This window comes from Pteropus vampyrus, unplaced genomic scaffold (assembly GCF_000151845.1).
Source record: "Pteropus vampyrus isolate Shadow unplaced genomic scaffold, Pvam_2.0 Scaffold145, whole genome shotgun sequence".
Classification (NCBI taxonomy): domain Eukaryota; kingdom Metazoa; phylum Chordata; class Mammalia; order Chiroptera; family Pteropodidae; genus Pteropus; species Pteropus vampyrus.
Genome location: NW_011888926.1, coordinates 979,837 through 990,480, shown reverse-complemented (window position 1 = coordinate 990,480; position 10,644 = coordinate 979,837). Strand labels below are relative to the sequence as shown.

General features: G+C 56.2%; 1 protein-coding gene across 1 annotated transcript in view; it reads right to left on the bottom strand.

Annotated features, from left to right (window-relative positions):
• Positions 1-2,399, bottom strand: part of LOC105298089 (NADH-cytochrome b5 reductase 3) — a 17,379-nt gene extending 14,980 nt beyond the window's left edge. Inside the window, exon 1 of the mRNA XM_023535898.1 lies at positions 2,116-2,399. Coding sequence (XP_023391666.1) covers positions 2,116-2,327 — 212 coding nt within the window. The 5' untranslated portion in view covers positions 2,328-2,399. The remainder of the gene's footprint in view (positions 1-2,115) is intronic.
• Between the last annotated feature and the right edge of the window lie 8,245 nt (positions 2,400-10,644).

The following is a 10,644-nucleotide window of genomic DNA, read 5'->3' as shown; positions in this document are numbered from 1 at the left end:
CACCTGAGAACCAGGGCAGCCACGACCCTGTGGCTGGAAGCACAGGGCAGAAGGCGCACGGTCCCCGGGTGGGGCAGAGGCTGCCTGAGGTGAAGGAGCCGAGACAAACGCCCCAGAATCCTTGGTCTTAAACCAAGGCCAGCGAAGCTGTGGTTAGAGCTGGGGTCTGAACCTAGCACCCTGACTCCTGACCTGGGCCCCACCAGGCCCCTATGGGGTTTCCCCTTCACCCGGTGCAGCCAGGAGTGTGGGTGTGGAGGGGCAGAGCGTATTCACGTGAGGCTAGGTGAAGTGGCAAGGCCTCCTGATGGACATTGTTCTTACTCAGAAAGAGGGACATGGACTTCTCCAAAGAAACAGTGTCGCCCTGAGCATCACTGAAGTGTGCAAGCAGAGGAAGGTGGCCTGGATCTCAGGAAGGACGGCACCCAGCCGCCATTTAAGACACAGGGCTTGTTGGTGGACCTCTCTGCCCTGGAAGCCTCTGCCCTCCGGCCACATAGGGTCTCAAGGCCTCCTGGGAGCAGGTTCCAGGATTACTGACTGGTCCTGGGGCTCAAGGTCGGAAACCCACACGCCAGACAATTTTTGGAGGAAGAAGAGAAATGAGGGAAAGATACTGATTATTATTGTGCTGGGCAACCTCTAGCGGGGCACAGCACAGCAGTGGCATCCAGGAGGCTGCTGGCCATGATGACCTCAGCGGCAGACTCTCAGAGCTTCGGGGGACCTTGCAGTCGCCTGGTCCAGTTTAGTTCAGAGACAAAGGGCAGGCAGCAGGGGCCCTTCCCCGTGCCAGTGGTGGAACACAGCAAAAGCATCAAAAAGCAGACCCGTCTGCTGACCCTGCAAAGCCCCCATTAGGCTACAATTGTGGGGGGAGGGGGAGATTTAACATACTCAAAGGGGACTGGAGGTCCACATGCGACATCCCTATGACGCAATGCTAGACAGTCGTCAACAATAAGGAATCAGCCTTGGGTTAGACGTGAAAAGATGTCCATGTTACATGGCTGCGTAAAAAAAATCAGGTTATTAAAAAAGAGAAACTCAGTACATACACACCTGAACCTCCACACGTCATATCTACACAAACATGACACCCAGAAAAGGCTCGTGCTGACGCGTGAATGAGATCTCTGTGGGTGAAGGAGGGGGCATGGGGGATGGGGGAGGGGATCATTCACACTTCAAAAGCAGAATTTTTATAAAAAAGGAAATAAGGAAAACATTTTTAAAAAGGTTAAGATTTCAAAATATTAAGATTTCGTGTTAGTAAGAAAAAAATGTCTATAAAACATATTGAAAGGATAAGTGTGGTCTCACAGAGGAAGGGGTAACTTTTTTTTTCTTTAGCCTCTCTCTGGTTTTTAACTCTTCTGTGAACTCCTGGTACAATCATAGATACACATCCCACCAGCCACGAGAAGCCCCAGCTCTGCACCAAGGAGACTTGAGGCTCCTACGGAACCCGGGGCCTCTCGGGCAGGTGAATCTCTGCTCCATGACTCAAGTTTTTCCGGTCACACCCTTCTGGAGGCAGCTGCAGGTGGCCAGAAATAGTGTGAGGGAGGGGCTCGGATAGGGGAAAAGAGTAAGGAGGAAGGCGGCCCTTAGCGGCACAGGGCGAAGGAGGAAGGGGGTGGTTTTCAATCACAATCAGAAGTTTGCAAAGGGAAATGTCCCACGAGGTGGCAGGAGGGAGCCTGGCAGAGGGGCAGATGGAGTCACAGTGGCATCAGGCGATCAGGCAGGGCATCTGGCAGATGTAACAAGCCAGGCTCTGAGCAGATGGCTCTGGGGGGCGGGGAAGAGGGGCGGGCAGTGCGAGGAGGAGCACCCGGGACCACCGGGAGGCCTGAGTCCTGGTTCTACCTGTGACTTACAGTGTGACCTCTTTCATCCTGCTTTCCCACCTGTTAAATGAGTGCTTGAACCCAAAAGTCCTGAGGGTCCCTCCCACCTGGACGGTCCGTAGGACAGTGCGTGTGGTTCGGAGAATGCGCTCTGTGGTCAGAGCCCTGGTTTCGAATCACTCTGCCACTCAGTGGTAGCTACAGAAATGGACCTCACCTGCTTTATCCATCTCTAAAATGGGCAGGTGACAGGACCTACTTCAAAGGAGCCACATCCTGAGCACATAGTAGGTGCTTGGGAAATGCCGTGATGCTGACAAGGAGAGAGGTGCCTCTGGGGGCCCACGCCCTGTGACCCCTCCCCGCCATGTGGGGTCTGACGGTCACCTCCTTGTCGATGAGCCGCAGCGGGTACTTGATGTCCGGGCTCTCGAGAGTGATGGCCGGGGCGGAGCGCTGGAACAGCTTCATGAGCAGGTTGTAGAGGAACCAGACTGGGGAGAGGACCACGTGGCCCAACTGAAACGACAGGACAGACCCACGAGGTCAGCGCGGGCATGGGGAGGGGCCTGCTCCCTGCCTTTTCCTCAAACACGCCCATTGGTTCACACCTCCAGGCTTTTGCTCACGCTATCCCCACTGTTGGGAACACCTCGCCATCCTCATTCAGGGAACCTCCCATCATGCATTTTGGCACTGGCTGGGAGGAGTTACAGAAAGCAGACTCATGAAACCCATCACTGCATTACTAAGTCCGTTTCCCCCAAGGTACAGGGACAAAGAAAGCTACGTAACTGAGCATGCATCCCTTTTCACCTTGGCTGCCAGGAAGCTCAGCATAATAGTACACAAAAAACAGTGCTTGACCACTGTGTATCTGTACTCTCTCCCTCTCTTTCTTCCTTTAGTCCATTTCCTTGGTCTTATTAAGTTCTTTTTAGGCAAAGTGACAAACCCCTGAGCCCTGGGGTTCCACTTTCAGGTGTAAGGGGCAGCTGAGGCACTGGGCTGGGCACTGGGAAGCTCTTCTCCTTGCTGGCTGTGTGACCCTGGGCAAGTCCCTTCCCTTCTCTGAACTGAGCTGGACCAGGTGATCTATGAGGTCCCCCAAAGGTCTGAGAAGCTACTGTTCAGAACCACACAGAGCCCGGTACAGGCGTTAACCTCATGACAACCCTATAAGGTCGGTACCAACATCACAACCACTTTACAGATGAGGAAACAGCTCAGAGAGGTGAAGCAACTTGCCCAAGTCACACAGCTGGCAGGTGGGGAGCTTCAAACCTGGGTCCAGCAGCCTCCCTAATCACTTTCTTAAACATCAGGCCAATGCTCACCCTCTTGCATGGCCCTGAGAGGCTCCTCCTTGCCAGCCCCCTGCCCCGCTACATCTCAGTCTCACAAAAGAGTGGTTTGGATTTTTTAACAGAGACAACCCCAAACCTGTGACAGGATAGCTCGCTGCTCAGGTTTACCCAGAGAAGACACCGTTGCAAAGAAAGACACCGGCCTCCTGCCCTTTCTAGCTGTCTTTTTGTCCCTGGAGAGATCACTTCGCCTCTCTGAGCACAGTTTCTCCAGCTGTGAAATGGGGATCCCAAGCCACACTCCCTGGGCTGTGAAGGTGGAAATAAGCCATGGAAAGTGCCTAACCCAGGCCAGGCTCCCAGCAGGCCCTTGGCCATCTGGAAGTTGGGTCCTGAGCATCCTCCGCTATCTGGACCACAAGCGAGACTCAGGAAGAAAACCATTCAGAGCAACTCTACAGGGGAGGACACAGCAGACACCCCCTAACCAGAGAGTGCCACAGGAAAGGCGCCGGCCGACATCCTGCACATCCAGACATGATGTGGGAAGGACCCACCACTGCCCTACGGGCTTCCTTCAGAAACACACAACCCGCCTCTAACCACAAGGAAACACTGAGGGTCATTTTCCAGAATAACTGGCCGTGACTCTTCAAAATGTCAATGCCACGAATAAGAAAGGCCGAGAAACTGGTCCAAATTAAAGGAGGCTCTGGTAGGTTGAATGGTGGCCCCTGGAAGACACGTCCACCCAGATCCTGGGGATCTGACCTAATTTGGAAAAGGGGTTTCTGCAGATGTAATCGAACCACGGATCTTGAGATGAGATCATCTTGGATTATCCCAGTGGGTGCTGAATCTCATGACAAGTGTCCTTACGAGAGAGAGAGAGGCGGAGGGGACTCAGAGAAGGCCACGGAAGACAGGGCAGACTGTGGTGACGCGGCTGTAAGCCAAGGGTTGCCGACGGCCACCAGAAGCGGGAAGGGAGAGGAAGGACCCTCCCCTCAACCTCCAGAGATCACGGCCCTGCTCACACCTTGACTTCAGACTTCTGACCTCCAGAACTGTGAGAGAATCAATTCCTTTGCTTTATGCCATCTAGTCTGTGGTAAACCAATACAGTGACCAAAGAGAGGACCGAATGCAATGTGTGATTTCGGATTAGATGCTGGGCTGGGAAAAAAAAACCAGTTATGAAGGGCAATGCTGGGGCAATGGTGAAATATGAACTCAGGCCCATGGATTAGTCAGCGGCGTTATATCAATGTTACCTTCACGATTTCCTCATTAGCCTGTGTCAGACAAAAGAATGTCCTTGTTCTCAGGAGAAAGTAAAGTATTTAGGGGCAAAAGGGCATCAGAGCTATCACACTCTCAAATAGTTAAAAAAATACACACACAATAAAGCAAATGTTGACATCTGGGACATGTGCGTGAGGAATGGATGAGAGCTCTTTATACTTTCTTGCAACTTTACTGTGAGTCCAAAATTATCTCAAATTCAAAGTGGGGTGTGGTGTAGGAGAAGCCCACTCTGGTGGCTCAAATGGCGAGGTGAGACCCCAAAATTCACGCAAGATACTGGTTCTCAAGAAAGTTGTTTCACAGCTTGTTCACTCGCCCTCCCTACAACACATGCCCCCGACTTTGTCTCTCAGCAAAGGGCTGTGTGCATTCTTCTTATCATAATCCTACGAGTTCCCTTTTTCGCCTTGGCTGCCAGGAAGCTAAGCCAAGTTCCTTGCTTCCTCGGAGGCCTCTCTGCTTCCTTCGTGGGGCTCCTGAGGTAGCTTATTCTGCACAGCACAGACCTAGAAGTGGTCCCTGCCCTACTGAGGGCGAGAAAGGTGATCTTCACCTCTCAAGGCCCAGACCCACTGCTCCCCACTTCCTGGAAGCCCGGCCAAGAGTCCTCCCTGTCTATCAGTCGGGGGAGGGCGCCCTCTGGCTGAGCACCTGAGGCCTCTCTGAGCCTCTGTGTTCCCTTCTGCAGAAGGTCAGAGCCACTGCCCTGCCCACCTCCTAGTGGGGCTAGGTTAAAAGATGAGATGTGGCCAGCCCCGTGCACCAAGGGGTCTATGGCTGGGGATGTGGCTGCACACACAGGAACTGCCCGCCACCCTCATGGGGCCAATACCACCGGAAGCTGGAATACCCAAATGAAGGAAGGGCAGAGGCGCCAAGATCCCACGCCAGGTCTGGTCCTGTTCCCCGAACCGGCCCAGCGGCTTCAAGTTGCCCGGCCTGGCTGCAGTTACAGGCCCTTTGTTGGGCTCAGAACAATATGCTTCTCTCCCAGGCAGGGCCTCCAGGCTGGGTGCAACTGAAGCCTTGCCCCCTGGGGGCCCTGGTCTGCAGTGGGTCTGCAGGGAAAGCCTAGGGGAGCCAGCCCAGACTCTACCCTGCCCAGGGCCACCTGTCCATTTATTTAACTGGCATCTACCATGTTCCAGGCAGCAGGTGGCGTTTCAACCCATCCTGGGTCTCATTTGAAAGGCTCTGGTTTGTAACCCTGGACTCTGGGGTCCAGAGACCTGGGTTCAAGTCCCAGCTCAGGAATTCTGGGGAGAATCTTGGCCTCTCCACCCCCACCTTCCAGTGCCTGAGGATGGCCCCACCTAGGGCTGGGGAGAAAATGAGGCAGGAAAAGGCTGTGCGCACAGCAAATGTGGTCAGCACCCCTGAGCTGGTGCTGCTCCAGGTGTGCACCTGAGTTCCCTGGGATGACCCTCACATCAACCCCAGGCCACCAGTGCTGTAATTATCACCCGGTCACAGATAAGGAAACTGAAGCCCAGAGAGTCTCAGTAACTTGCTCGAGTCACACCAAAGCCAATCCTCAGAGGACCACACTCATGACAAGTGATACTGTTGTCCCCGTTTCTCAGAGATTAAGTGGCTTGCCCATCGTCATGCAATGACTCAGGAGTGGAGCCAAGATTCAACCCCAGGCCTGTCTCGCCCAAAGTGCGGCTCTCCCAGAGCTCCCTCCCAGGACAGGTGCCCTCTCTGTGCTCCAGACACAGAGCCCACAGCCCAAATCCCCCCTGCCCCACCAGGATCCCACATCCTGCCTCCCGCCGTGAGGCCCCAGCTGTTCAAATCAACAAGACGCTCCATCTCCTCCTCAAACACCCGCCATGGCTCCCCACTGCCCACACTCAAGGCCCCTACTGCATGGCCACAACTCTGGCCACAAGCCCTTCTTGCCTCAGGCCTTTGAACACTCTCCCTTCTGCCCTTCCTCTTCCCTCAGCCAACCAGCAAACTCCTATTCATCCCTCAGAGCCCAACTCAAATGTCAGATCTCCCGACCGGCACCTCCCTAGCTAAGCAGGCCCTCAGCTGCCTTCCACAGCCTCTGCCCCACGCTGTGAACTCCTTGGGGGTGAGGTCTTCTCTGAGGATTCCCCTGCTACAGCCCCTCCCATATCAATCGGAGAAGCCACATCCGTGTTTAGAGAACACTGTTTAGGGAAAAGCTGTGCGAAGCTACATTTGCAGGAAACCGCCATTGTTGGGAGCTCTGGAAATAAACTTAAATGATGCCGAGAGTCAACTGGAGTTGTGTCTGGTGCTCTCAGGAGTTTTATCTCCCCCGGCACAGCTGTTTAAGTGCACAGCCAAGTTCAATAACATAAGACCCCCTCAGCCTACAGCTCGCTTCAGTCTGCAAAACTCCCTCCCTTGCATTTCCTCAGACCTAGAAGCCAACTGCATTCTCCATCTGACAAATGGGGAAACTGAGACTCAGACAGTGGGGTCTGGGCTTCGGTTTCTGATTTTCTGTCGCTCACCCTGAATCACTCAGTTGCCCCCAGCCCGTGATTGCTGGCCTGTGCTAAGTGCTGGGCCCTGAGAAAGACCTGTATGTCAACGCATCTGAAGGCGAGTCCTGACACTGGCTTTGACCCTCACCCAGACCTTCCAGATCCCAGGCGCCAGCTTCGTGTGCCCTAGACGCCAGGCCTGGGCTCAGACGGCGGGGCCAGCTCCCCGCTTGCGGTCACAGTCTACACAAAACAGTGGACCCTGGAGCAAAAGCCCCAGAAGGCCAGAGGGACCTGTGTGTTTCATGGCCACTGCATCCCCAGAGCTCCTAGCAGGGATACTCAATAAGTATTTGTGGATAAATTTGTTAAAGGATAACAAGCCCCATCCCAGTCTCTCTCTGACTCTTTATTTTGTCTGGAAGATTCAGGACCTAGGGCAGGAGGCCAGATCCTTCCGCGAGGGTGGGGCATGCATGGCTCGTCCTGTCTCAAAACCAGAGCCCTCTGCAGAGCACAGGCCCAGGCGGGCCAGGGTCCTGGCTTCCCGGCTGTGTCCTCACCTGAGCCTCCCAGAGGAGTGGTGGGATTAGAGCCAGTCCTGGAAGAATGCTCACGTGGCAGGTGACAAATGTCAGTGGCCTTCCTTCCAGGCCCCAGTCCCAACGACAGGGGCCCCTCAGAGCCATGTATGATCTCGTGTCACCCTCAAGCCTGGGAGGTGGGAGCTATTACCACCCTTATTTCAGGAAACTGAGGCTTGGGTGACAATTCCAAGGGCCACGATTTGAATCCAGGTGTCCGTGCACTGAGCCACGATGCCACACGGCCTCTCTGCGCCCACAGACACCATCTGGCCATTGAGAGAGCAGACGAGGACGTCACGTATGTGCAAATCTCTATCTGGGGAGGCAGCTGTCGGCAGACCCTCACTGTTAGTCTGTCCATTGGGCCACAGACGCCAGTGAGCACACCTGCCAGGGCCCGTGACAGAGGCAGGGGACACAGGCCAGGGGACCCCAGCCCCAAGGAGCTCAGCCAGTGGGGGAGACAGACATGAGCAGAGAAAAGGGTGCAGTGGGGGGGCAAAGGCTTCATTTCCAGAAAGTTGGAGGCTTGACCAGACACATAAGGGGTGGGGACGCCCTGTTCCCACGACTTGGGGATAGCCCATGCTCTGCACCCCCAACCCTGTCTATGGCACCACTCCCACCCCTGCGAGCAGCAGGCAGAGTAAACAGGAGGCAGATGGCTGAGGCCAAGGCCTCCTCCAGATCCTCAGCTGTGCTGTGCACGCGCACACACACGCACGCACGCGCACACACACACACACCCTCTCCCAGGCCTTAACCTAATGCTCTGCAGGCTGCACTCTGACCCCCAAGGAACACACTACCTGCCTTTCCTCACCTCTGCTAACACGGGGTGCAGAGGGGGAAACAGGGTGCCCAGAGTCCCAGGATGTCTGCAGGGAGCCCCCAGCTCACCTACCGGAGCCGAGGGGCTGATTAGCCTTGCTCCCCACCGCGGGGTGCCCTCGCCAGCTGCTCACCCCCTGGAATGCCCCCATTAGGACCTTGGCATCCGCTCTGCCCAGGTCAGGTCTTGCTGGGCAGAGGGATGTGCCAGAACCCCCACCTGGCAGTCCTGGCCCTCCCCAGGTGCCAGGTCCCTGTGCTGAGGCTCACCTGCTTGCTGCCTGCCTGCCAGCTGTCCCACTGGGATCTGAGTGGCCACCGCCCTCAGGAAGTGGGAGGAAGTGGGAGGGACTGGAGGAAGTTCCACAAGGCGGGGGCCTGGACTGCAACTGTGGGAGAAGGAAAGCCAGGAGGAGGGGCAGGTGGACAGCAGAGCTGCCCTCCACAGAGGAGATGCGCCCTGCCTACCGAGGGTCACAGACGAGGCTCAGAGCTGCCAGGGGCAGTGGGAAAGCCCTGGACTCTACCTGTGGCGGAGGCCTGTCAGGGCCCACTGAGCACTCACGGCTACGCTGGGGGCAGAAGAGCCACGGACCACGACGGAAGGCCGAGTCCCCAACATTCCCCTTAGGTGGCTGGTAGACTCGAGTGCTAACCCCTCAGGCGGGCCCCCCAAAGTATGGGAGGAGGCCTCCCTTGCAGCCTGCATGTCTCAGATAAGACACCTAGTGTGTCAGCCCAAGCTGGCCTCCCGCAGACTGCGTGGAGCCCCTGCATCAGGCGGCCTGGCCGGGGTCTGCTGGGGGTATTCTGGGCCATGCGGGGATCCCACCAGGACCCACTCCTTGGATAGATGTGGTCTCCTGACTCCCAAACAGGGCTCTGCCCCTCACGGGGGTCGGCGGGGGGGGCTTGGCTGCTCAACAACAACGTATGGAACAGCCACATGCTGGGGACACAGTGACAAATCCAACCAACGTGGACTAGAAGGTGAGAAGCACCACGGGAAAAGAACGGGAGTGGGGGGTGAGGGGGCTGAGCAATGAAAGAGGAAGGTGACTTCTGGGGACCGGGTCAGGGCGCTACACTGAGGCGGGGGCCATCACCTGGGCAAGGCTGCCCTTTGCTCCAAGCATCCTCCAGAGTCCTGAGCTGGGCCACATGTTTGTGAGCAAAGGCCAAGGCCAAGAGGCCTTTTGCCTCGCCCTGGACATGTATCAGAGAGTCAGAGGGAGGAGGCAGGTGCCTTCCAAGTCCAAGGTGCCTGGGGTGGCGGTGGAGGCCCTGGGCTTAATCCTGCCAATGCCAGCCTCCTCACGTGCAGCCAGCACGTGGGACCAGAGTGTGTGTGGGTGGGTGGGGTGCTGACCTCTGGCTACACCCTCCATGGAGCACAAGCCCCCAGCGCTGCCACTGTGGCTTTAGAGAAATCCCAGAAGGAGGGGGGCCGGGGGGAAAAAGGGGAACCCCGAGCCAACTGAAAAGTGATGGCGTGACAGTGGAGTTTGGGCTCTGCCACCAGTGGCTTGGCCAAGTCTGAGTCCAATGTCTCCAGATGTAAAACGGCCAGCAGCAAAGCCTTTTCAAGCCGGTTAGATTAAGAGCACAGCGGTGCTGGGGTAAGGAGGAGGGCCCAGGGGTTGCCATGGTTGCTAAAAGATGCCTAAAAACCCTGCAATCCAGTGACATCACAATATTCACACACACAAACTCTTTCCCTCTCAGAGTCACAGCTACACAAACTCTAACACAACTCACACTTTCATGCACTCGCACATATCCACACTCGCTCCCACGACGTGCTCAGTCACACATTAAATCTCACTCAGTCTCACCTTTACACACACACACACACACGCTCACGCACTCACACTTTACACCCCCATGCCGCCCTTCACAGTCAGTCGCACATCTGCCTTCTCACAAACCCGCATGCACTCACATTCACACACATATACACACTCGCGTTCACGTTTCGGTCACGCTTGCTCAGCCACACTCACTCTCACGAATCGCATTTGCTCAGTCACATGTCACTCACAGTCACACTCCGTCGCACAAACTTTCCCAGACACTCTCACACTCACTCGAACGGACACACTCACTCGTGCACACACACTCAGCTCCATTCCCGAATCGGCAGGGATGAGGGCGGCGGGCGGGGCCGCTCCTGGGTGCCCCCCCCCTTCTTTTCATACGCCTCTGGGGCAGAAGGGCCGCGCCCCGCGACAGAGGCCAGGGCATGAGTCACCGCGCCCACGGGCACGCCCGGGCCAGGGTGGGGTGGGGG